The following is a 27,921-nucleotide window of genomic DNA, read 5'->3' as shown; positions in this document are numbered from 1 at the left end:
CTAAAAACCACTGGGAGATTTAACTACACTTCAAGTGGTGTAACTAACTTTCCACTATGGTGCCTTTGATATGATGAAGGGGCCACAAGACCTGTAAGTTTTCCTTTCCAACCTCCACCGGAATCCCTCAAGATGCAGTGCCAAGGTAAAGTCACCGGTTCCATTTCACATCCACCTGACAATAGAAATATTTGTAAAATGCAGCTTTGACGACTAGCCCTGCCTTATTTCCAAAAGCTTCCTGGGTGTTATACCACACTTTCAAAATCCACAGGTTACCCCATTAACCTGGAGGTCCAAAGGGTCCTGCCCACTGATACCACATTACAATTGGGATTTGCTAATTCCCAGTCTGTACTTAGCTCTGCACATGTTGGGCATTTGTCAGCCACAGGTCAGTAATATGTTGAATGATGACATTGGTTGAGCAGGAAGTGGGGGGTGGGGGGCATGGCTTAATCACAGCAGCATTGTAATATTTATGTTCTATGTAGGCAGATTCCCTAAAGACTTTTATCCATGTCACAGAGGCATACCACGACTCACACTGACTCCCAATACAAGCCAGAGTACACTTCAAATTCCACTGCCTACTATTTAAAGCTATAAACGGAGACAGCCCAACCTACTGGAACAATTGACTAATTCAATCCACCTCAACTAGACACAGGAGAAATCACACACTATTCACACACCTGCCAACCAAAAATGTCAAACGAAGAAAACTTTTAAGACAACCTACTGGCCACCAGAGCAGCGAAACTGGACAGACAACTCACCAATCTGCTGACTTCGACCACAGACTACAAAACCTTCAAAAAAGAAACAAATACCCTACTCTTCAAAAAGTACATAAAACCAATATAACACAACCAGATCTGTCCCAAGCTTCACCTGCAATGCTATCTACTCCTTAGCAAATTAGAAAATGTTCAAACTATTCCTTATGTACTTCTTAATATCATGACAATTCTTATGTAATCTGCCTTGAACCGCAAGGTAATGGCGGAATAGAAATCACTAATGTAACTTTATCTGACCATCATGGATTTTTGTTAGGAGAATGTTAAGGGTCTTTTATCCCTTTTAACATGGTAGCCATGGGTTTTGAGGGTCATCATTTTACATATTAGAGATGAAAACTGCATTAATTTCTTGCCTGTGGCAACACAAGGAAAAATGTAAGTGCTGCAAATGACTTACCATAGTTTAGTAAATGGACCCCTCAAGTGTCTTTTGGGGCCCTTTTACTAAAGCTTAGCATGCACTAAATGCAAGAAGCCTATTTTGTACCTTTGGGCTTTTAAGCATTTAGTATGCACTGACGGAATTAGCATACACTAAGCTTTAGTAAAAGGGCCCCTTTGAAATTTGACTGTCCCAAGACACAAGCTTGCTATTTCAATAAAGATTAGAAAATATTGTAAGTCATTAAAAATGTTGTTGGTCTCTTTGAGGCAAATGTTTTGCAGAAGAAATTCAATTACACTTAAATGGATGACCACGTAAAGCTAATTAATTAACTGTTTCAAATATTGGCCTCTTTATTTCCAACAGAAAGTTATACTTTAATGAGGGAGGGTGAATATCACCAGTACTAAAGAGCCACACATGGCTCTGTATTGTGATTCTTAATGCAGACCTGTTTGTAACTGTCCAGGATCAAGATTATCTACCCATTGAAACTCGTTTCTAGTCAGATGAGAAGCAAGTGTGATCAATTTGCTTAAGAATGAAGCTTTTTTTTGTTTAGCATAACTGGGTTAAATGAGATTCACAACCTGAAAAAAGAACATAGCTGAACTTTTTTTAAATATCACAATACCTACTGCATATTTTACAGAGCTTTTTGTAATATTTTCTTTGAAAATCATCTCAAAGCTACTTGAAGCATGTTTATTTCCTGGTAGTACTGTATAAGCTTTGTGTGTGAATGAGGTTTTTTTTAATGTCCCAATTTTTATGTAAAGATATTTCCATAAGGGATGCTAATTAAGGTCTCCATTTACAAACATGCATTAATGCAAGCCCCATTATTCTCGGTGGAACCTATTTACTAACTACGCACTTGTCTCAAATTATGTTAGTAAATGGAGGTTTTATTTAGTGGATGTCTGTCTGAGATAAGGCTTGGATTATCGGAATCATGTCTGATAGGAAAACTATTTGTTTCAGATATGTTTGGTGTTTCTCCATTGGGGAGTCCTATATCACCACATTCCCTATCTTCGGATCCTTCCTCCAGAGATTCATCTCCTAGTCGTGACTCCTCAGTTGCTTCTGTTAGTCCACGCCAGCCTATAATCATTCGCAGCTCAGGGAAGAAATTTGGCTTCACTCTGCGGGCAATAAGGGTCTATGTTGGTGACAGCGACATCTATACCGTTCATCATATCATTTGGGTAGGACTAACCAAAATGATGTTCTTTGTAGAGCTCCTTGGACACAGACTGTGGGGTAGTAAGAATAATCATAATTTGTGTATATTCCAACAGGATCCTCCAACACATTTCCTCCCCAAATTCTATAAATGGTGCTTTGAGTTGCATGTGCAAATTTGGGCGTGCAGTGTAAATAATGGCCAATTAGCGTTGATTGGCTTCTTAACAAGCAATTATTAGCATTAATGGATTTTAATTTTAAAAGAGGGTGCAGAAATGGGAGGTAAATCAGGGTATTCCTCAAGTTAAGTGCGTAATTGTGCAATAAGGGCATCTGCACCTAACTTTAGGTGGCAAGTTATACACCATGTTTTATTGGTGCAAATGGTCACGGCTAAAGTTATTCTTAAATGGCACCTAACCTTTGGAAGAACTGATTCAATGCCAATTTTTTTTTGTGCAATATATAGAATTCAGTCCTTTATGCATTTCCACAGTGTCTGGAAAAAAAAATAGGACCCCCTTATAGAGTTACAAGATACCTTGCAATTGTTTAAACGTTCAGTATGACCTCTTAAAATTCATTAGTCCAGTCTTTATTAGGAAATTCCCTTAGCAAACGTTATGCACCACATGCCTTATTTTCTTGCAAAGATTTAATTGCAACTTTATAGTCTTCACCGAATGTCATTTGCCAAATTGGATCTTAATCATCACTTTCTGAATGATGTCAATGTGAAAATAGGGATCATTCAGTTTTTACAGCTTTTTGAAGTAACACCTAACAATAATAATAATAATAATCTTTAATAATAGTGCACATGTTTGGGGGTTATTTGAAAAAATGTTGGGGGTCTCATTTTTTCCGGACACTGTATTTTATGATGGACGTTGTTGTTGAGCTCTTATTTACATGAAATACAATATAAATACCATAAATTGCTGACAAATCAGGACAGTCCTAAACAAAAAATGTTACACAGAAACATTGTGCAAAAGAGAAAAAAATCCTCAGTGCTGGAGATCTAAAAAAATACTCATTTCTTCTATTTTACCAGTTGTGTTTTTTTAAAATCCAGATAAAGGGTACTTAGCTTCAGAATACTGTTCAGGATCCCCAGCAAGGTCCTTGTTTCGGTATTCCTGCTTCAAGTGAGACTTTCTGAATCACACTGCATTTCCCAATGCTGTGGTGTTTGTTTAAATAGTGTGCTGCACGCCAGGCTTCATGAAATGCAATGAGGTTCAGAAAACTCCCATGAAGCAAGACTACCCAAGCAAGGACCCAAGCATTAGTCATTTTTGGTGCTCAGAAAAAAATAATTTATTGCTTAATTAAGAAAATGTTCCCTTCTCTGTTCTTAATCTCAGAGTGTAGATGAAGGGGGCCCTGCATCGGAGACTGGACTTAAAGCTGGGGACCTCATCACCCATATCAATGGAGAACCCATCCATGGTCTTGTTCATACAGAGGTCATAGAGCTTCTGTTGAAGGTACTGCTCTTTTTAGCTTCCTGCATGGGGCAAGTTCACATCTGATATTTACATACTTGTGGAGTTTAAGATTTCATGACACTTCTGTTGGCTGAGAATTTTATTATGGCTCTTTCAGGATTTGATGTAACATCTTGTAAATAACTGCCTGAGAAAACAAATATTTGGTCCAGATCAAAGTCCTGAGTTTGCTCAGTCACCTAAACTCAGATTGTGCTATAACTGCTTTTGAGGTCAATAATTTTGATCTGTATAATAAGAACACAGAATTCCACAAACCATAAAATCTGGGTCAATACATGATTACAGTATGCCTACATAAGTAATCAAACCATAGTAGGTATTTATACTCAACCAAAAATCTACCTGAAGTGTGGTCTATGGCTGTCACTGGCCAGTAGAAAAGTAAATTATATTTTAACACATCTTTTATTAACTTATAAGCACTATCTTAACTACACATATCACTGTTTTGGCAGAGTGGAAATAATGTATCAATCACTACAACTCCCTTTGAGAATACATCCATCAAAACGGGCCCAGCTAGAAGGAATAGCTACAAGAGCCGTATGGTGAGACGCAGCAAGAAAAACAAAAAGAAGGAGAACCTAGAAAGGTTGGTGACAAGACTGTTTTCACATTTTCTATTTGTCTTAAGCTAGATAAATCAATCACTCTTATAGGTTTTGAGTATGTAGATATATTTCAGAAAGAAGAATCCACCATCGGCCTGTCAATTAACCTTTTTCCCCTCCTTCAGTGTTCCAAATGGATGGGCCCGATATTCTGAAAATGTTGACCTCCTAAATTGGTTAAATATATTCAGCCAAACTTAGGAGCATGCATTTTTCAGCTAAAATATATCTTGCTTAAGGAGCTTAAAAAGTATACTTATAAATTCAGGCCTGCCATTCATTTGCCTAAATTTATGAACCTAGTTCTGAATATTAGGGCTAAACTCCTAACTTTTTTTTCCCTGCCTTTACTTTACACCTCTTGCCACCCCCTTGTAGTGAAATTTTGAATATGAAGTTATGAACTCGGCCCTAGTAAATTTCCAAAGAGACATTTTTATGAACATAACACTCAAAGGCGCCTTTTTACAAAGCCATGTTAGGTAGTCCCAGCATGGCAAATGTGACTCAGGAATTGAATGGGCTGTGCCACATTTGCTGCGCAGGAATCGCCACTACTGCTTTGTAAAAGAGACCCAAATTTAGGAGCATAAATCTTTTGAATATTAAGTCCAACATTTTTAAGCATATACTCCAAGGTAAAATGACCCATTGCTTTCAAATAGGTTGTGAGAGCAACAATCAAAATTCAGTTCCCCTTCACAATTCTATCATAGCACTGTACAAATATGTGCTTTGGAAATAATAATGATAATCTTTTCTAATTAATTGTTCAAATAGAAGTAAGAAGGTAAACAATTGTCCAAAATGGGCCAGAACTGCAGGTTCTTCGTTATAATGAATATATTGAGTAATGAACTGGAAAATTGCAACTTGTGATAGTCATTCTTTCCTTTTCCACTAGGAGGCGATCTTTTTTCAAAAAGCTAGCCAAACAGCCCTCTCCCCTCCTGCATACCAGCCGAAGTTTCTCCTGCTTGAACCGATCCCTCTCATCTGGAGAAAGTCTGCCTGCTTCCCCTACTCATAGCTTGTCTCCAAGATCTCCTACACCAAGTCTCCGTTCCACCCCTGAGTTTCCTTCGGGTGAGTTTGGTGTATATAAAATCTGATGGGGAAATCTCTCCTCCTGTATATATGTAAAATTTATCTATCTAGCTATCTTATCTATCTATCTATGCAAAAATGTAACCGCCTAGAGTTTTTTTTGCTGTTTTCTCAGCAACCACTTGGAAATCCAGCATGAAATTATACAGCTTTTTTATTGTTACTATCTATTACAGTAGAGTCTTGGTTTTACCAGGTCTCAGTTAACTGGGACACTCACAAAATCGGCAAAAAAATCACCAGTGGAAAAAAAAGTCCCCTTGAAGCACCAGCGGCAGTGTCCTGAGCCGCAAGTCCTCCCTCCCTCAAGCTCTGAAGCAGCTATGAACCCCTCTCCCTCCCACCTCGAAGCACTAGTGCAGCAGCAGTCCTGAGCTGAAAAGCCTTCCTCCCTCCCTCAAGCTCTGAAGTGGCAGAAGCAGGTGGTAGTACGGAGCTGCAAACTTCCTCGCTCCCAACTTCTCTACCTTCCTTACTCGAGCTCAGCTAGTCAGCAGGAGGCAGCCTCAAAACAGGCTGCTCATGGCCAGGTCTGGCAAGATCCGTCCTCTGATGCGTCGGAAGTTACACGTCAGAGGAAAAGCCCTGCCAGGGCTGGCCACAAGCAGCCTGTTTTGAGGCTGCCTCCTGCTGACCGGCAGGGATTGTTAACATGACTAAGAATGTTATAATGCCCCTGTATCGCTCCATGATGCGACCTCATCCATGGTGCATTAAATTCTGGTCTCCTTATCTCAAGAAAGATATAGTGGTGCTGGAAAAGGTTCAATGAAGATCAACCAAGATAAGGAAAGACTCTTCAGCTTTGAAAAGAGACGGCTAAGGGGAGATATGATTGAAGTCTACAAAATCCTGAGTAGAGTAGAATGGGTACAAGTGGATCGATTTTTCACTCCATCAAAAATTACAGATTAGAGGACACTCAAAGTTACAGGGAAATACTTTTAAAACCAATTGGAGGAGATTTTTTTTCACTCAGAGAATAATTAAGCTGGATGTGATAAGAGCGGATAGTGTAGCTGGTTTTAAGAAAGGTTTGGACAAGTTCCTGGAGGAAAAGTCCATAGTCTGTTATTGAGAAAGACACGAGGGAAGTCACTGCTGCCCTGTATCGGTAGCATGGAATATTGCTACACCTTGGGTTTGGCCAGGTACTAGTGAGCTGGATTGGCCACTGTGAGAACGAACTTGATGGACCATTGGTCTGACCCAGTAAGGCTATTCTTATATCCAACATTTGTTTCGTTCCCACTGACTACCAACTTTCTCTCTTTTTCACTGACTTGTGCCCTGGGTCAAACTTCTCTACTCCCCTCATGCAATATCTTTCCCTTCCTCCCCTCCATTATGATATGCAACATTTCTTTCTCTCCCTATGCTCCATCTCTTCCTCCCCTCCACCCTACATCCAACATTTCTCCCTTCTCTTCTCCACGCATGTATCCCTCCCCTCTACCATATGCATGATTTTCACCTCCCACCCCTTTCTACCTATTCTCTCCCTTCCTCTCCTCTACCCCACTCCCTTCTGCTACCCCACCCCATCCCCTTTGCTAAACCGCCTGTCATTTAGACTGCATATTCTTTAAAGCATTATCATTAGTCCAACTATTAAGATTTTCTAATTTTGAGCCATTGGTTTGAGCATTAACATATTTTAAGTACATCACTTTGTTATGTATTTTATTTATAAATATTAATCGCATGCCTGATAAATATTTTATACGTATACTTATTTAAATTTATGTCCTTTGGTTGTTGTAGATAATTTGACTCCTGAGGCAAGTAAATTTTGAGGCTGAAACACAGCTCCATGTCGAGTCTTTGAATAAACCTGGTTTGATTTTGATTGGCCTGATCCCACTTTGCTTGCCAGTTTTGACTGTTCTTGGGGGCCTCCATTCCCTTGTGGTTTCTTATAGTTTTACAATGCAAACATTTTTGAACATGCAAAATTTGCTGGGTAGTCATGCTAAAAGGTCTGTAACTTCGCTATGTTTAAAGACAATTTCATTTCACTTGGCATATACAATAGAATCTCAGTTATCCGGCACCCACGGGGATTGGTGGATACCATATAAGTTTTCCTGGTTAATTGAGAGTGTGTTAGAAACCTTGTCTAACGCACTCTCATTTCCTCCCCCCACCCTGAAGCACCAGTGCGACAGCTGTCCTGAGCTGCAAAGCCCTCCTCCCTCTCTCAAGCCCCAAAGTGACAGAAGCAGGCAGCGGTCCAGAGGGCTTTGCAGCTCAGGACAGCTGTCGCACTGGTGCTTCAGGGTGGGGGGAGGAAATGAGAGTGCGTTAGACAAGGTTTCTAACACACTCTCAATTAACCAGGAAAACTTATATGGTATCCACCAATCCCCGTGGGTGCCGGATAACTGAGATTCTATTGTATATGCCAAGTGAAATGAAATTGTCTTTAAACATAGCGAAGTTACAGACCTTTTAGCATGACTACCCAGCAAATTTTGCATGTTCAAAAATGTTTGCATTGTAAAGAGTCTTTCCTTATCTTGGTTGATCTTCATTGAACCTTTTCCAGCACCACTATATCTTTCTTGAGATAAGGAGACCAGAATTTAATGCACCATGGATGAGGTCGCATCATGGAGCGATACAGGGGCATTATAACATTCTTAGTCATGTTAACAATCCCTTTTATAATAATTCCTAGCATCCTATTAGCTTTTTTGTCCGCCGCCACACATTGGGCGAAAGATTTCATTGTACTGTCTATGATGACCCCCAGATCCTTTTCTTGGGCGCTAATCCCCAAGGAGGACCCTAGCATGTGGTAACTTTGATTCAGGCTATTCTTCCCAATGTGCATCTTCCCATGTGCATCTGCCATTTGGACACCCAGTCTTCCAGTTTCCTAATGTCCGCCTGCAATTTTTCACAATATTCATGTGTTTTAATAACTTTGAACAGTTTAGTGTCATCTGCAAATTTAATCACCTCACTCGTCGTTCCAATTTCCATATACAGTCAAACCTCGGTTTACGAGTAACCCGGTTTGCGAGTGTTTTGCAAGACGAGCAAAACACTCAGCAAAATTTTGACTCGTAAACCGAGCATTGACTCGATTTGCGAGCCCCCACCCGACCCGACCCGACCGCGGGAACCAACAGTATTGCTCCCCCCGAGGCCACCGGCGCTTCTATCACCTCTTCCCCCCCATCCCCGACTGGCCCTGTCCTTACCCCTGCACCGCCGATGATAAAAGTGCCTGCCGCCGATCTGCTGCTGAGCCTTGAGCATCTGCGCATGCTCAGGCCTTCTGATCTCACTCTCTCCGAGATTCTCATGAGAATCTCGGAGAGGGTGAGATCAGAAGGCCTGAGCATGCGCAGATGCTCAAGGCTCAGCAGCAGACCGGCGGCAGGCACTTTTATCATCGGCAGTGCAAGGGTAAGGACAGGATCAGTCGGGGAGGGGGGGGAAAGAGGCGATAACAGCGCCGGTGGCCTTGGGGGGAGCATGGGAGTCGGGGTGCGTCCGGCAGGAGTGAGCCAGCACTTGAGAGTCCAAGCAGAAGGGGTAGTGGCATCCGGGGGGGTGCAGCGTCCAGGAGCGGCAGAGCCAACAGTGTCCAGTCGGGCTCTGTGGCGGCAGTGGCTGCGTTTGCTTAGCGAGCACCACTCGCAGTGAGAGGCAGCGAACAGCAGCAGAGAAGGAGAATTGGAGGAGCCGCATGGATGGCAGAGGCAGCGGTGGAGACGTCCCTAATGGTAATTAAGTTTTTGGAACGAATTGTTCAAGTTTACACTAACTCTTATGGGAAAAGTTGCTTTGATATACGAGTGTTTTGGTTTAAGAGCATGCTTCTGGAACGAATTATGCTCGTAAACCAAGGTACCACTGTAATTTATAAATAAGTCAAATAGCATCAGTCCCAGTACAGACCCCTGTGGCACTCCACTATTTACTCTCCCTTATTTTTTGATTACCATATGTCAGATTTCAAATGTGTATCCTGACAGAGCTGGTGTTAGCAAGTGTGAGCTAGGACCTAACAGGACAGGAAAATATATTTTTGTTTATTTTGTTTACACCACAGCGTCGGCGTGAGGTTGGAGAGGAAAGAGGGAGTAGAAAGGCTACAAAATAAACCCACCGGGACATTTTTAAAAAACCCGCCCGATTGGGCACGAAAATCGAATTGAAAAATCAATTCAATAGGCCAAATTGAATCGAATCAAAAATGTTTTCTCTGAAGGGCATCCTGCATCACAATAGCTGGAGAGGATTGGCTATGATCTATGCTCTTGCCCTATCTGACATGGAATTAGATAGAGCCTCCAGATCTTCAAAAAGGCCCCCGGTGTGCTCAATCTGGTCAACAATTTTTCCATCACTCTTAAATTATGAAGGGCAATGCACCATTGTGTCAAGAAAGGGGGATTAACCCCTCTCCAGTGAAGCAAAATGCATCTCTTCACTGTAAGAAAAGCCTTTCTAAGAAATGGCCTGGACCACTTTGACTGATTTGGCAGAAATGTTATCTAAGAGAAGCATCTCTGGGGTAGCTGAAACTCAGTTAGTGAGGTCAGATAGCATCCTATCAACATCCAAAATTGGTAGATAACCAGGCAAGAAGAAAACTCTTGACCCAGCATACTTTTGCAGTATAGCACATGGTGAGATCCTTTTACTAAGCTGCCCTGAGAAGTGGCCTTAGTGCAGCCCTTATGTAGGTTTTCCCCACAAGCTAAAGCCATTATTACCGCAGCAGGAATGGCTGATTTTTCAGGTTTTGTATTAATGTCCATGTGCTAATGTTACCATTAGTATATGGCTATTAAACAAAATTACCACATGGGCAATTTCTGATACCTATTTTATAGGCAATAAGGACTTGTGGCAATTGCACTAAGCAATTAGAATGTGGCAATATAGATGTGCTGAGTACTATAGGAATGCCCACTCTCACCCCCACTCCAGACATGCCACCCCACAAAATTTTTCAAATAATTTTAGTGCACAGTTAGCAGTGGTGTAGCGAGGGTGAGTGGCGTTGGGGCGGTGGCACCTCTCTCCCGCCCTCCCCCCCGCCGCGCACACCCCTTCCCTGTACCTTTTTTATCTTTGGCATGAGCAGCTACGAACTTGCCGCTCACGTCGGCTTCAGTGCTCTTTGATGTCACTTCCTAGGCATGGGTCCCTCTCGATTTTAATGGCCTTGCACTAATGGCAAAATTAGAACATGGCCAGTAATACAAAAAGTAGGAAATATGACCATGCTACCCTAGCAGTAAAAATGGCCTTAGCATGCAGGAAAGATCGGCATAAGGGTACGTTAAGGCCATTTTTTACCGATGTTTGGTAAAAGGTTCCCTATATGTGAAATAGATTTACCCAAACAGAGCAAAGGCATTCCTGGTGTTAAAGTTAGAAAGGGATTAATATTTGTGTACATATTTTAATATACAGTATACACAGAAAAAAAGCTTTCTAGTGATAATTTGCATATACCTGCGGCACCAATTAAGAAGCCTGTTACAAAATTATTATTTTTGGTTTTTAACAAGTGCACATTAAAACAGTGTATACCATTGGTGTGTTTTTGTTTTGTTTTGTTTTTTTGTTTAGTGAATAGGCCTATGAGTGTGGTTTCTTCCTTTCCCTTGAGACCGCATGAAGGCCCCTTGAAGCCCCTAACAGCTTTGTTCTTTAAAGAAAAAGTTTTTGTTCTAGTTCTTTTTCTGTGCCATCTCCTCTGCCAGACTCTTTTGCAATCTGGCACTGTGGATTCATTTCAGCTGCAGTCTGCCACTTCACATTAGACCTACTCCTTCTGGAATCACCCCTGCTGCAAAGTAGCCAGCCTGTTTTACGTTTTAGAGTCTGCTGGCAGACTGTGAACAAACCTATCCCTGGAAGCCATAGCAGAGTTGATCACTTGCTATAAATAAAATAGCTGTCAAATGTTCCCTTATGTCCTGTGTCCTCTATCTGTTAGCAAGAAAATCCTAACAAGTGAAACAATTATTTATAGCAAACTAGCACCTCTGTTGCATCATGTTTGATGAGAGTAGTGACAGAGAATACTTACTGCCGCACTTCAATTTATCCTATTAAAAAATCCTCTTAAAGGGTGCTAGTTGCTGTTGTATGTTCTGCTAGCAAAAATAAAAAGCTTTTTTTATTGTTTTAAATTAAGCTTCAATATGTTTGTTTGTTAGACCATAAGAATAGCCTTACTGGGTCAGAACAATGGTCCACCAAGCCCAGTAGCCCGTTCTCACGGTGGCCAATCCAGGTCACTAGTACCTAGCCAAAACCCAAAGAGTAGCAATATTCTATTCTACCAATCCAGGGCAAGCAGTGGCTTCCCCCATGTCTTTCTCAGTAACAGACTATGGACTTTTCCTCCAGGAACTTGTCTAAAACTTTCCTCCAGGAACTTGTCCAAACCTTTATTATTGATCTTTTGTTAACCATGTTGAACTTATGGTTACGCGGTTTATACGTACGATGTTATATTATGTATGTTATGTTAAAACTATACTGAAAATGTGCCCTGAATTAGAATTTATTGCAATATTCATAACTTTTTACTGTTTAGTAATGACTTGGAAGTCCTTGGAATTGCATCTTGAGTGGATCATATGCAAGAAGTCTGTGTTCATCATTCTGCAATAACAAAAACAGTGGAGAAGGTTCTATTGTCCCTATCAGCTGTCTTTTGTATTTTAACTTGTTTTCAGTATAACCAAAGCATTCATTGGATACAAATTATAAAAACAGTACAAATAGTCTTATACTGTATTATATGCTGTTAGGTTCTGTGTGGATTCCATCAAAAGAGACCATTCATATATAGGAAGTAACAGCAAATAAATATCCCCTCTAAATTACAAGAATATGCATTCATTATCTAAAAATAATAGAGGTAAAAAAGAAAACTAGCATTTCCAAATATGTTCTAGTAAAATGATTTCTAGCAATAAAATATTTGCCTTTACTCCTTATATTGAAGGGGGAAAATTAACCAAAGTAAAATATGAAATGAAAAATGATTAGTATTTCAACTTCAAGTATATCCTAAATAAGAAATATTTCTAATGTTTCATAAAACAACCCAAAAAAACAAATTATTTTCCCCTTATGTTAAAAGAGAGAGAATGGCAGGTAGTGGTAGCCTGATAAGAAAATGTAAAAATATAATTTCTTTTGGATCTGTATAATCTGGGGTCAGGACAAGACAATAACAAGGTATTTCCTAATGTTCTCAATATGCCTTCCTTTAGAAAACAGATTGCATCCAAATAGTATAATGGTGCCCTCCCAAACATTACGTGGAATACAATTGTACAAATTTTACAATGAAAGAGCTTGGCCTGATCAGGTGGTAAGCATCCCAAAGTCCCCTACCCTCAACCCAATGTTTAAACTCCACAGTCAGCATTTCTCTTAAATGCTGACCTTGGGGCCAGATGCTCTAAAATCGCCATTAAAATCCTGCAGGTCACTGCAGGGGCCAGTAAAAGTCTGATTTGAAAACTGCAATTGAAGTTTAAACAATTTCGTGTGCAAATCAGTTTCATGGAGGTCCGCCATAATCCCATTTGATTAGTCATTGGAGCAAGCGACTAACACATGCGCAGATTACATCAAGTATAGAGGCACAGATGTTTGCATGCGCCAAGAAAAGCTACGTTGTAGTTGTGCATGAGCATCAATTATAGGCGTGAAACTTCTATGGCAGCTTTAACCAGCGCACATGAGACATACCTTTAACACATGTTGAACATGGGTAATTGGACGCCAGCGCACTCATAAAGCTGCAGTTGCCAATTAAGCTGCTAGCTTTCACTCAAAGTGTCCAAAATAACAAAAACATGGAAATGACGCATAACGCAAGGTTTACCAAAATAATTATTTATTGCTTTTATTTTTCCATCATGGAACTCAAAAGGCTAGTTGTGTTAGTGGGAGGTCGTTATAGTTGCCAAAATGCTGGCCTTCTGATAACGATCTCAACCCGATACTTCGAAGCTACCCGATATATACCTTCAGTCCAGTTTGACATCATTGGCCGTCAGCCAATCCACTAAGAGAGGCTGTCCTGAAATTTGGACAAAGAACTTTTCTTTAACATGAAATAAAAGTTCCAGAAATCATATTTGTTTGTTTACATTCATCCTTGAATATACATTAACATTTTATAACATATTCAATATTCTTTTTGTCCTTCTTAAAACTTATTTCAGACAGTTTGTCTATGTATCAGGCAAGCTGCTGAAATGTTCTCAGCCTTATCCTGGAGGAGGGGTACTCCCTCCTCCTGCTTTGAACAACTGACAGTTTCATGTTACACCTACACAGTCCTAAGTGTGGGCTACCAATGCTGGAAACTGGTACAGCAGTTTCTGACTCTAATTATTTCCAGATGTTACCTTAGGATTTTTCCTTAGTGTTCCTTATATAAAACATTTCACTTTAAGTACCCCTTCTTTTACCACCACATATCACACATTTGGGGGCCCCCAAACATTCATAGCTTCACACATTATATGTCATTCATATTTAATGCATGTTATATCTCAGTTTGGGATACGTAATCTAATATGCTCTTCCTAACCAGCCTAAGCCACATCTGGTATCAATTAGAACCACAAGACTAAAAGCGGGAAAAACCTGAACAAAGACTAGGGATATAGGCTGAACACAAAATGGAGTAAAGCCAAGCAGAAGACATAGAAAAACAGAGATGGAGTTCATGTATATCCTGATTTCCTCTATGGTCTGGCTTAATAGCAAAATACATAAAAAGAATATTATTATGCTTTTCCTTAATGCTAATGTGTAGTGTGTTTTTCTGGCCTTGGCTACATCCATATTCAGATTTTTATTCACCAACTTTTCGTACGCTTCTATTGGGTGTGGCCTTAAATAACACATATGCTTGTATCTAACTAGTTACCCAGAATCATACGAAAAGCAGGCATTTTTGTAGAAAAACTCCACAAAATACTGCACTATCATGTCCTGACGTCCATTCCATTACCGTCCAATAGACATCGCCCCCCACTGGCCATGAGCCACTATTCCTCAATGTGCATAAGATGCACTCTTTAAACACCCTTATATTATGGTTCAATTCCATTAAAAAATATAATTTTTAATGAATTTCCATATGTAATCGGCAGCCCAGATCTGCCAGTATATACGTCTAAACATGCATTTCAACGCTACCAGCACCTCCTGACCTGTCACTAAATTTGGATCGTTAAAGGCCGGCACTTCATTTTGTGCGTCATGTGGTCATTGATCAGCATACTCATTTTAATACTGATGAACTCATTGTAATATATTTACAAATTATTCATTTGTAATTCAAGATATTGTAATATTATTCATTTGTAATTCAAGATATTTTGTATAAGTCTTGTATGTTTCATTTTATGTATGTAATTTTTGTAATGCCGTTTAGGAATAGGCAGTTGATAAATATTTTAAATACATAAATGATTATCAGAAGCTGCTACAAACCATGGAAAAGACCAGGATTTGCCATTTTGAGCATCGATAGCTGAAATACTTTGATGTTAAAACTGGTTTAGCAATGATCATTAAACGCACAGTGAGTTTTGTACATCTGGGCTCTGGTCTTTAAAGATAAAGTTGAATTTTCAGCTGTCATTCACATAGTGCTATTGAAAATCCAGGAATAGAGATATCTGGTGCAATTATCCAGGTATCAACAATATTCAACATTTTTGCTGTGCTGGGTTAACTGGATAGTTACACAGACATAAGACCATCAGCATTTATATTCTTATAATACCTGCGTAAAAATCCATTCTGCTCTGACCCTTTCACATAGACTGCCTCAGCACTACCTAGATAGTGCTAAGATGATCTGTCTAGATTTTCAGAGGCATTGTTTGAATAATAGCTCTGAAAATCCAGGGATGGCCTCAGTGAGTGGGACTTATTTAGGCAGGGGACAGCTTCTACCCAGGCAAGTCCCACTGGATATTGGATCCAGTGATTATAAGAGAGAAAAATCTTTTGAGAAAAAAATTTTGGTTTTTGTCCTAAAAATGTGGTTTTAAGAACAGTCTATCCTGTATTTAAGTGAAAAGTAATTTTATGAGTGCCTACATCAAAGTTTGAAATAGGTCCCTATTTTATAATGGCATCACACAATAAACAAGGTCAAAGTGAATCAAATTATAAATACAACAAACTCCCAAAACTCAGATAATAAATACTAAATCAAAAAATCATTTGTTTATATGAGAGGACCATGTACAGTCATGTGAAAAAATTAAGACACCCCATTAAATATTCAGTTCTTTCTTAAGAAATGTTCACATATCGATGTCATATCTTTTTTTATTTATTTCTGAAAAAGAAAGTGATGTAATTGTAGGTAAACAACAAACATTTTCCTTGATTTACTCATGAAACAAAAGATATACACAAAAATGTGTATTCTAACTGAGGAATAAATTAGGACACCCCCAACTTAAAGTGGCTCAAATCACACACAGGTGTATCAAATCAGGTGCACATGATTAGAACATCGTTACTCAGTATTTTGAAGGAGGTTTGCCCTACTTAAACCTCAAACATATAGTTTGGTGTGCTCATGACTGCTGTGGTGAGAGTGAACACCATGGTGAGATCAAAAGAGCTGTCTGAGGCCTTCAGAAAGAAGATTGTAGCAGCTTATAAGTCTGGTAAGGGATTTAAACAGATCTCAAAAGAATATGACATTAGCCATTCCACGGTCCGGAAAATAGTGTACAAGTGGAGGACTTTCCATACAACTGCCAACATGCCCAAGTCTGGCCATCCAAGCAAGTTGACCCCCAGAGCAGACCGCAAGATGCTAAAAGAAGTCTCCAAAAACCCTAAAATGTCATCACGGGACCTACTGCAGGCTCTTGCTACTGTTGATGTGAAAGTGCATGCCTCTACAATCAGAAAGAGACTATATAAGTTTAACTTGCATGGTAGGTGTGAAAGAAGGAAACCTTTACTCTCTAAGAGAAACCTCAAGGCCAGACTGAAGTTTGCCAGAGAGAATGTAGACAAACACCAGGACTTCTGGAATAGTGTTCTATGGATAGATGAGTCTAAAATTGAATTATTTGGACACCAGAAAAGAAGGCATGTTTAGCGTACACCAAATACAGCATTCCATGAAAAGAACCTACCAACTGTGAAACATGGAAGTAGAAGTGGAGATTCTTTGCTGCAGCAGGACCTAGCCAGCTCACCATCATAGAATCCACCATGAATTCTACTGTGTATCAAATGGTGCTTGAGAAACATGTGAGACCATCTGTAAGAAAATTAAAGCTGAAGCAGAACTGGACCCTGAAACATGACAATGACCCAAAACATACCAGTAAATCCACTAAGGACTGGCTAAAATCTAAGAAATGGAGAGTCCTGGAGTGGCCGAGTCAAAGCCTGATATTAATCCCATTGAGATGCTATGGGGTGATTTGAAATGGGCTGTCCATGCAAGAAACCTCTCAAACATCTCACAGCTGAAAGAATTCTGCATTGAGGAATGGGCCAAACTTTCCTCAGACTGATGTCAGAGACTGTTAGATAGCTACAAGAAGCGTCACACTGCAGTAATTTCATCCAAATGGGGTAACACCAACTATTAGGGTGTAGGGTGTCCTAATTTATTCCTCAGACTACACATTTTTGTGGCTATCTTTTGTTCATGAGTAAATCAAGGAAAATTTTTGTTGTTTACCTGCAATTACATCACTTTCTTTTCCAGAGATAAATTTAAAAAAAAGATTTGACATCAATATGTAAACATTCCTAATTTTTTTTCATATGACTGTATATATATATATAATCAAATTCTCCCCATATCTCAGGACTTATGATTATATCTTTATTCCTTCTCTGAATTTGCTGTACATATTTGAATATAAACTGAGATTTTTGGGCCGCAAAAATGGCCCAAAAATGGGGGGTCTCAGTTTATATTCAGGTCATCACTGATCTGCCCCCTCCCAACCTGTTGCAGGCTCTGCTAGGCCTGCCATGAGACCTAGTGGTCCAGAACAGGAGAGATCCCTGTCTCTTGTCTCCGCCGATTCTAATAATTTTTTATCTCCCACCCCCTCCCCTGTGTACCTTTGAAATTCCTGGTGGTCCAGCGGTGGACCCGGACAGCAGGGATCACTCCCACCTCCTGTCCCAGCTGATTCTAAGAATTTTTACCTCTCTCTCACCTCATCTGCATACCTTTAGAATCCCTGGTGGTTGAGCAGCGAACCGCGGCAGGAGCAACCTTCCTTTGCTCCTGCCCATGCAGAGCTGCTAACTTATTGGCTGCCATGAGTTCTCGCAGTAGCCAATCAGCTAGCAGCTCTTCATGGGCAGGATCGAAGGAAGGTCGCTCCTGCCCATGCAGAGCCTCTAGCTGATTGTCTGCCATGAACTCGCGACAACCAATCAGCTAGCGGCTCTGCACAGGCAAGAGCGACCATCCTTCGTTCCTTCCCATGCAGAGCCGCTAGCTGAATGGCTGCAACAAGAACTCTCGACAGCCAATCAGCTAGTGGCTCTGCACGGGCAGGAGTGAAGAAAGGTCGCTGAACCACCAGGAATTCTAAAGGTGCATGGGGGAGGCCGGAGGGAGGTAAAAATTCTTAGAATCGTTTAGGAAAGGAAGTGGGAGGAATTCCTGATATCCCGGCCCACTGCTGGAACATCAGGACTTACGGCAGGCCCAGAGGAGACTTGCAAGGCATCGTGAGGGAGGAGGGACAGGGTACAGTGACTGGCAAGGGAGAGAGTAAGAGAGGGGGGTAGATACAGAGCCTGGCCAAGCAGGGTCAGAGGGGGAACAGAGTGCAGAACCTAGCAGGACAAGGCACTGCACTTGAATATTAAACACCCCCCTTCTCCGGTTTATATTTGAGTCAACCTTTTTTCCTCCTTTTTTTAGGGAAAAACCGTTACCTCGATTTGTATTCTGGTTGGTTTATATTCAAGTATATACAGTATTATATACAGTATATGGGGAGAATTGAATTATATATGATGATCCTCTCTTATATATATAAAAAAAGTTTTGATGATGTATTTATTATCTGAGTTTTGTGTGTTTGTTTCATTTTGCAAAAGTAACATAGGTGCCTGTCTGCCCTTATAAAATAGGATCTCAGAACCATCCCCAACAGCACATCAGTCCTCTCATACAAATTTACATCTGTGCCAAAAAAGGTTTAAATTTATGCTTGTTCCCCATGTTTGTACATATGTATTTTTATAAAAATATGCATGTACAGGTCCAGATTAAGGATACGAGGGAAGAAAATGGATAATAGTTATCTAATGTGAAGTATAGAAATAATGAGACAAGTAGTTTGAGCCACCTTTTTATTTTTGTATTTTCTTGTTTTTCTTGTGTTTGATCTCTTGGGAGATGCCTCCTTACCTGAAATCTCTCTCCCCAATATAGTGGGCTTATAGGGGAATTATAGCCATTTAAATTCTGAATTGTATGAAGTTTTTCTTTATGTAACTTTTGTTATGTAATCTTTGATATGGCTACCTGATTTATATTACCTAATGCATCAATATGTTATATTTCAATTTAAAATTGAATAAAGAAATAATAATAATAATTAAAAAATTAATTATCCACCTCTCTTGCTTTTTTCTTACAGGAACAAATTCATCACAGAGCAGTTCCCCAAGTTCAAGTGCACCTAATTCTCCAGCTGGTTCAGGGCACATCAGACCCAACACACTTCACGGTTTGGGTCCAAAACTTGGTGGGCCAAGATATAGATCAGGAAGGCGTAAATCAGCTGGCAGCATCCCCCTGTCCCCATTAGCACGGACTCCTTCTCCAACTCCTCAACCAACGTCCCCTCAAAGATCTCCATCACCTTTACTTGGGAACTCTGTTGGAAGTTCAAAAGTAACTCAGACTTTCCCTTCCAAGATGCATTCCCCACCAACTATTGTAAGACACATAGTCAGACCTAAGAGTGCTGAACCACCCAGATCTCCACTGTTAAAACGAGTCCAGTCTGAAGAAAAGCTTGCACCAACTTATAGCTGTGAGAAGAAACATCTTTGCACACGTAAGAAGAGCCTGGAAGTAACTCAAGAAGAAGTTCAAAAAGAGTCCTCGCAAAGAGACTTAACACTGCAGTGTCTGGAAGAGAATGCCTGTGACGCTCCTGCGGTCACTAGAGTTAGACCAGTGGAGCAAGGCTGCTTGAAACGTGCAGGATCAAGAAAAATAGGAAGGCAGGAGTCCGTGGATGAGTTAGACAAAGAAAAATTAAGGGCCAAGATAATTATGAAAAAACAAGATTCTTCTGAGACACAAGAATCTCTTCAGAAGCAGAGCATTAGTGAATTGGGAAATCTTACACCTTTAGGTCTGGAAAAGAGAGATGAGAAAATATTTCCAAAAAACTTGCACGCATTAAGCCAGTCTGAAAATAAAGCTCTATCCCTGGAGCCTCATTCAGGGGGTGGTATTTTCAAAGATACTGTTTGCAATATTCATGTGAGATCAAGGGACAACAACCTTGCCTTAGATGCGCAGAATCCTCTTGATGAGCTGCATCTCCATGAAACAGGTCAGACATCATACAGTTTTAAAAGAGCTTCCCCTGCGTCTGTGTCACAAGATGTGATATCTCATCCTTCAGACCAATCATCGAATACCAGAGCAGGGAATACAGATAAATCAGTCTCAAATAAAGATGATGCCAAGTTTGAAAGATTAGATGGTAAGCTTTCAAGTAATGATTATGATAGGGAGAAAAAATATTTTGAAGGAAAGGATGATGGCCCTTGTCTAATGATAAAACCCAAAATTACTCCAACTGCTTCTGAATACCTTCAGATAAATGCTAGACCCATCAGTTTATACCAAGAATTTACAGCAGTGGCTGATAATGTGGCTTTTAATGGTGGTGCACATGCCCCTCTTAAGAACTTCAATGCTCGAACAGAAAGTGGTAGTGAAAAATCAGCTGTCATGTCAACGGACTCTTCTGTCAGAAAAAGTCCCTCTGAGCACAAGCTGGAAGGGAGGGCAGTCTCTTGTCTGAAACCAATTGAAGGCACTTTAGACATAGCCCTGCTTTCGGGCCCAAAGGTTTTAAAAACAGAATTACCTTCATCTTCAGTTCTGGAAAATCAAAGCAGCAGCAGTGATGTTATACCTTCAGTGCCTGTAAATCAGAAGAACACAGTTAAAGGGGAATTTTCATATCGGCATGAGTTGCCTGCGGCTTTCTCAGAAGTTAACAAGCAAGATGCTTTGGAAATGCAATATAAGCAGGCAGGCTATGGTTTACCGATGCTTTCCACAAATAGAGAATTAGAAAAAGAGAAAAAAGAAGCAACCAATTCAAGTTTAGTTGCAAAGCTCAAGGGTTCAGTACCTGAAATCAATCAAGGGAATAACCCTGAATTGAAAAACAGAAGTAGTTTAAGTGAGGCAGCATCAAGCACTGCACCAGCTCAGTGTGTGCTCGGAGTTCAGATGTTATTTAGGCCTTCCACAACTCTGAAATTTTTCACTTCTGATAAAGCTGTCAGCCGAGAGGCGAAAAATCAGAAAGAACTGTCTGTCAAATGCTTGGATGAGCAGAGGAACAATGAATATTTCACAGTAAAAACTGAGCTTGTAAGCGATCACTCTCCTGAGACATCCACAACAGACTTGTCTGCAGTGAGGGATTCTGAAAACATCTTGAATTGTCAAAAAAATGCCACCGAGGATAGCATTAAGTCTAAAACAGTGGGAACTGATATACCTCAGGCAGCTACATATAGGACCAGTTATACTGATAATCCAAGTTTACCAAAAACGTTCACCAAAGACTGTCTTAATTCTGTCAGTACCCCTTTTGAAAGTGAAACAGCCAAGCAGAAGTTTCCCATTTCATCAAAATCTGAGACGTCTTCCTCCAAAACCTTGATACAGCCGACCATGCTTTGTAACAGTAAAATGGAGAAAACGACAGAACTGTTACCTGTGGAAAAAGCAGATATCACAGGAAAATCAGCCCAAACTGCCTCAAAACAATCGAGCAATATACCCGTTCTTACTTACAGCAAAGGTAGACCCAATGAGCAGTGCAATTTTTCAAGCATCCCTGTCGGAAAAGGAAATATAAAGAAATACTCTATTGCTGACCTCTACCAAGGGCCCCGAAAACATTCTCAAGCTGCAGCAGCACATCTGGAAGGCGGCAGTACTAAGCCGAGATCTGCAACTGATGCTCATTTTCCTGTATCTAAACATTCAGACAGATCTACGCTTTTATGGAAACAGTACACTGCAAATATGACAGATAAAGACACAGCAATGCAGATGCTCTATGATGACAGCAAAGGTGGTAAAACTACCAGCACAAGTATGCCAGAATCATTCCCTTCTGTTTCACGTTCTCCAATAAAAGCATGCTGTGAGTCTGTTCTGGTGGGAAGGCTTCAGGGATTAGACTATAGATCGGCTCCTGTGCAAACAAACATCACTTCTGAAACCAAGAATAAATCATTTGGTACTGGCCAGGCGTCAGCAGCTTCAGAGAACTGTAAATGTTCACAGAGTCGAGAGGCTATACACTTTAATGAGTCGACAAATCAAACTCCAGGCTGGGTGACAGAAAAAAATGTAATGGCTCCACAGCAACCAATGCTAAGCACTGTGAAAGACTGTCAGTCAACTTGCACGCAGGCTGATCTAAGTAAATCAACCCCTCTCTCAGCCAGGAGAGCGGAAGAAAGAAAATGCACCAACGCACTTTACGTTCAAAGCAGCAATGAGAAGATTGAGCCGAGGGCTGCGTCTACGAACTGCTACACTGGAGGTAAAGATATGAGCAAAGGTGATCAAGATCCAAAAAGATGCGTACCAGTTAATCAGAATCAGCCGAGGGATGCTCTTGGACAGAATTCAGCTAAACAGTTACCAGTGACCACCACACAGAGCACCTTCCCCACAGCTGCAAGCTCAGAGAAGCAGGTTAAGCCCCATGCACGTCTGGAATGTCAACAAGACACTGTTCTACCTTCACACAGTGAGGCACCTTCAACAAAGGGTAAACCAACTTCAGCAGGGCTTCCTGCAACTAGCTTTAAGGAACTGAAAAAATTAACAAACCCGCCTGGGAAAAATGAAATGAATAAAAAAGATTCACATCTGTCTTTCGGTACTACTGACATTGCAGCAGAGAGCCGCCATCCCAAATCAAGCCTGGGCCTGAAGCCTGGACTTTCAGAGAGGTCAAATACTACAGCCAGTAAGGGCAAGGAGGCGTCTCCGTCCCAACTCTCTGTCACGAGGAAACAGAATTCAGGTAAAGACTTGTCACAGTTGGCGAGTGCGCATGACCATCCCAGCAGCACTTGCTCTTCGGAGAAAGACCTCATGCAGCAGAGACGAGGAAGACCAGCAGAGACATCCCAGAGCGGCCCTCCCAAAAAGATATCCTAGTTTGTCAGTGTCAGGTGGATATAGCCCGAGGACTTTTACTAACGCAGTTACTGTGTCCTGACTACTTTCACAAACCAGCACTGTGCATATGATTTTCACAATTAAAAACATTATGCCAATTCAAAAAAAAAAAAAAGGGAAGGAGGATTGAGGGGAGTGATAAAGAAAGGACTCTTTTCAGTATGCCTTCCTGTCTGCAACCGTGAAAACTGTTACTATATATTGTAGTATTTGTATAGAATTACCTTTGTGGGTGAGAACTGATGAATAGGAGGAAAAGGGAAGAATCTCTGTGTAGAGAATAATGTGTTTGGTTCTGAATGTAGAGTATACTTTTTGCTGCTGGTTTGCATTGTTTACTTAGCTTTTTTTAAAAAAAAAACAACAAAAGCTATTTCTTTGACATAAAAATGTCATCATATAATTGAGAAAATTACTGAGGTTTAGAAGAGAGGCACAAAAAATTTTTGGTATGTATTAAAAGCATTTCTACTAGTTAAGCTAAAGAAATGTGGGTTTTGGCAGAGTATTTTTTATTGTTATTAATTTTGATCCTTGATGAGGAATTTGATATTACACTGATGTATCTGGATACATCTGTCACCAGATCTAGGCAAAACCCCAGCTGTACCTCCTAGAGCAAGGCCAGTTAAGATCAGTCACGATTCTTGTTAAACACCAGCACAGCTAGTGCTGACATGAACTAAAATAGTGCTTCTCAAATCTCTGCTGGCCACTCTGCAATGGAATCTAGTTTATTAGAGATTAAAGCACTTACGGGAGTAGATAAGGACTCAAGGGGGGGGGGGGGGGCAGGAGACGTTAGATGTCACCAGCCTATATAAAGAATGTAAATTATAGGGCTCCTTTTACTAAGCTGCACTAGCTCCATTGAGCTGGCATTAGTTTTTGGTGCTTAGTGCAGGGTTAGTGTGCGTGGCAATGTAGGGCGCGCTAAAAACACTAGCGCACCTTAGTAAAAGGAGCCCATGATGACTGTAAAAGGAGAGTTAATAGGGATGCTAAGAAGATATTTAAAAATACCAGGCCCAGAATTGAGCACAGGCCTCGGGGAAGAGGTTGGGTCAGGGAAGTGAACTACATAAAAGTGGTCAAATAGGTATGAATGAAATCAGTGAAGTGCCAGCCCAGGAATATTAAAATCAAGAAGTCATTAAAGTAGCGTAGCGTGATCGGTTACGTTGACTGCAGCAGACGTATCTAAGGAAAACAGTACAGCATCCCTCGCTCCATCTGAAATTAGCTTTACTAATGAACCAGTCCCAGATGATTATATTCTATTGCAGGGGTAGGCAATTCCAGTCCTCGAGAGCCAGAGCCAGGTCAGATTTTCAGGATATCCACAATGAATATGTATGAGATGGATTTGCATGCACTGCCTCCTTGAGATGCAAATCTATCTCATGCATATTTATTGTGGAGATCCTGAAAACTTGACCTTGCTCCGGCTCTCAAGGACTGGAATTGCCTACCCCTGTTCTGTTGAATGATGATGGTGGAGATGGTTGAATGATGATGGTAGTCTAGCAGAGCTTTTGTGGGATGGCCATCTCCAAAGCCCATGACTGCTCGGGAGTACAAACAAATGTCTATAACCTAGAATAAGTGTGCCGTCCCTGCTTTATTAACCTAAAAGAAAATCATATCTTAGTATTTTCTTGTTTTCAGATATGCATGAGTCATGAAGCAATTCCCTCCATCAAATGAAAAAAATGCCACTAATATATATATATTTTAATTAAGTTGCTCCCTTTGCAGTTTCATGTAACCCAGGACAACTTTGTTTGTAAGAGTCTCAGTGGATCCTATAGTTTGTTAGGTGTGATGTCACACAAACCATCACACAACATTGAATCCACAGGAGGTAGATTGCAACACAGTTGTGGACATAACCGTTCCCAAGGGTGTCAGAAGATTGCAGAGAAAGGATTGGAAGAATTTAAAAATAAAATTTACTGGTAATAAAGGGAGATGCATATCTTAAAAAAAAAACAACCCTGCAGGTACTGCTTTCTCATAAAGTAACATTACAGTCACAGATTTGAGTACTTCCCACGAAATCACTTTTAAAAAAAAATTATGACATCATTTGTGACCAGAAGGGAAAACAATGTTGTTTCAGCATTCTCTTACTATCAGCATGCCCTGAGGATTTCTAAACAGTATGTAGCTGAGGCAATCTGCTGTGGTTAGCGTTTGCTGATTTTATCAAGCATCTTGGGGGGTGGGGGGGTCACATTCTCTTTTAAATGCCTTGAGTAGCTCCGTGCCTTTCAAAACATTTGTAAGCAAAAGCAAAAAGTAGTCCACATTGCAAGATTAATCATTTAAAAAGTGCAGTTTGGTAACAAAGGGGACCTTTTACTAAAGGGCGTTAAGCCCTTAGCATGGCATTAGCAAGGAAAATTGGCTACTGCAAAATGTGTAAAAGCATTTTGTAGTATTTTGCCTGTTTTCATGCACCAAGCACACATTAGTCTTTTTTATATATACATATTTTTTTTTTTGAAGAGGGGGTATGTCATGGATAGAAAATAGGCATTCCTGCCCAATCCAGCTAAATAAGGGGTGATAAGTACTCCCACATTAATATTTTTCAGGCCTCATATACTAATAACATTAGTGCATGACCTGCAAAAAAAAAAAAAAAAAATGAATAAAGGCCTCCTTTTATCAACCCGCATTAGGGTTTTTTTAATCCCTGGCCGCTGCAGTAAAAGCTCCAATGTTCATAGAATTCCTATAAGCGTTAGAACGTTTACCACTGTGGCTTATGATTAAAAAAAAAAACCTAACATGGCTTGATAAAAGGGGCCAAGAAGCTGTGCAATAAATCTAGGCTTAGCACACTAGAAAGTCCTGCTTTAGAATGCATTAAACCCAGACTAAAGCATACTTTTGAAAAAAAGGCCCCAAAGGGATTATGTTGGAGCTAATAGATGCTTGAATATGATGGTCAAGTTTTCTTTTGTTAAGCCCCTTTTCAATCATATACATTTTGAACCTTGGAAGTTATCAAATTATTCTTAGAGTTGAGGTGTTTGGCTTGCTGAATTAGAGACCCATGTATTTAATGAAAGAAGGTTGTGTTATAGAAGTGGCCATATAAATGAATATTTGTAAGATGTGTGGGCTCAATAACATGCCATTTTGGAATCTTCTCCCTTTCTGTTAACAGTGATTGCTAAGATACTGCATCCGCCCACACAAGTGCCATTTCATTACCAATATTTGTTGGTCTTTCATTGGGATTGTATAGAGTTTCATCATATTTTTTTATATATTTTTTCCTCTTTTACTATTTTAGCTTGGAAAGACTTTTTAAAGTAACGCTTCTGTATAGCCAGAAAAAAAGAATCATCATGTTTAACTTAATGGCTATAAAACTTTAGGGGAAGAAAGAAAACATTTTTAGAAAGCTATTGTACCAAAATACTGTTGATTGTTTCATATTTTTCATCGCCTGACTTGTAGTACCCCTGATTGAGGATCTAATGAAGAGATATTCACAACATACTAAGGATCCACAAAAGAGACATTCACAACATATGATTCTCTACCCTGATCAACGAGCTGCTGGGGATGGAGAGATAAAGGTATTGGGCACATGGCAAAGTTTTTGTCCTATATTAAAAAGAAGGATTGCTGGATATTCACAGCAAAAAACAAAACAAAAAAAAAAATCCAGTATCTCTGACCTCCTGCTGTAACCATGCAGAGCAGGTCTAGAAAAGTATATATCTTTGGCCATCAAAATACTTTAGGAAGACGCCAAACTGCCTCTTTTACTAAGCTGCAGTAGAGGTTTCAACCGTGGCCCAGGAGGCTAAATACTCTGACGCTGCTCTGATGCTCATAGGAATTCTATGAATGTCGGCGTATTTAGCACTCCAGGCCACAGTAGAAACCTCCACCGCGACTTAGTAAAAAGAGGAGGGGGAGGGGGGTTAGTGTACTTCAGGAAATGGTTAATCGGCACAAAGCCTAGCCTGATCCTTTCAGCATGTTTTCATGTGCCTCTGTATAACTTTCCCTCTCCATGTGCAACTCTGTGAAACCAAGGTTGAAGAATTAACACCTTTTGGAAATTATCAACAGTACCTGTGTACCTGTATATGAATGTTTGTTTTGTTACAGCCAAATACTAATGCACTGGAATTTAAAGATGTTTCTATCTGGGAGCTTTTTCCTAGTTTACATCCTTTTTTTTTTTCGTTTTGAGCTATCTTATTGTTCTTTTAAAGCACATCTAACCATTTTGTTTACAAATATTTTTCTGTATATTTTGTATAGCATATTACTGATTTACTTCAGAAAAAAAAAACCTGTTGAGCGAGTTTTGTAAGTCTAACCGTACATGACTTGTGTTTCTGTAGTAACTGTCTGTTGGAGTTGACCCTACCCAGTAAGCTGTTAGATATAGATGTCCTTGTGTTCTACCTATTCTGTCCTAACGTGACTGTATATTGAGATGTGCCTCTTTGTAGTCTTTCTTGCTGTACATTTTGCGGCTTAAAGACATGTTCATTAAGATCTGTGCAATAAAGTGTTTGCAATCTTATTTTTCTCTGAAGACTTCCCTATGGATGTCGTAACTGTTGTATATTGAACAAATATTTATACTTATGCAGTTGCATAACATTGAAATAAAAATTCAGCATGACTGGGAAATGAGCAATTGTATTTTTTAAGGTTCTGTAAATTATATTTATTTTTGCTAAAGGGCTTGGCTCGGCAAGCAATCTTAAGCATAAAGAAACAGTAAGGAATATCAGTGTAATAGAAGAATAACAAATGCAGTCATATTCCT

General features: G+C 40.1%; 1 protein-coding gene across 6 annotated transcripts in view; it reads left to right on the top strand.

Moving 5' to 3' along the window:
• MAST4 (microtubule associated serine/threonine kinase family member 4) overlaps positions 1 to 27,492 on the top strand; it is a 924,748-nt gene extending 897,256 nt beyond the window's left edge. For all 6 annotated transcript variants that reach the window (XM_033929923.1, XM_033929917.1, XM_033929952.1 and 3 more), the window contains 5 exons: positions 2,176 to 2,402; positions 3,753 to 3,875; positions 4,355 to 4,491; positions 5,415 to 5,596; positions 19,288 to 27,492. In XM_033929923.1, coding sequence (XP_033785814.1) covers positions 2,176 to 2,402; positions 3,753 to 3,875; positions 4,355 to 4,491; positions 5,415 to 5,596; positions 19,288 to 23,090 — 4,472 coding nt within the window. In that variant the 3' untranslated portion in view covers positions 23,091 to 27,492. The remainder of the gene's footprint in view (positions 1 to 2,175; positions 2,403 to 3,752; positions 3,876 to 4,354; positions 4,492 to 5,414; positions 5,597 to 19,287) is intronic.
• Positions 27,493 to 27,921: the final 429 nt, after the last annotated feature.

The sequence above is a fragment of the Geotrypetes seraphini genome, chromosome 1, assembly GCF_902459505.1.
Source record: "Geotrypetes seraphini chromosome 1, aGeoSer1.1, whole genome shotgun sequence".
NCBI lineage: Eukaryota > Metazoa > Chordata > Amphibia > Gymnophiona > Dermophiidae > Geotrypetes > Geotrypetes seraphini.
Note: the sequence above shows the minus strand (reverse complement) of the source record. Positions and strands in the feature narration are given on the sequence as shown.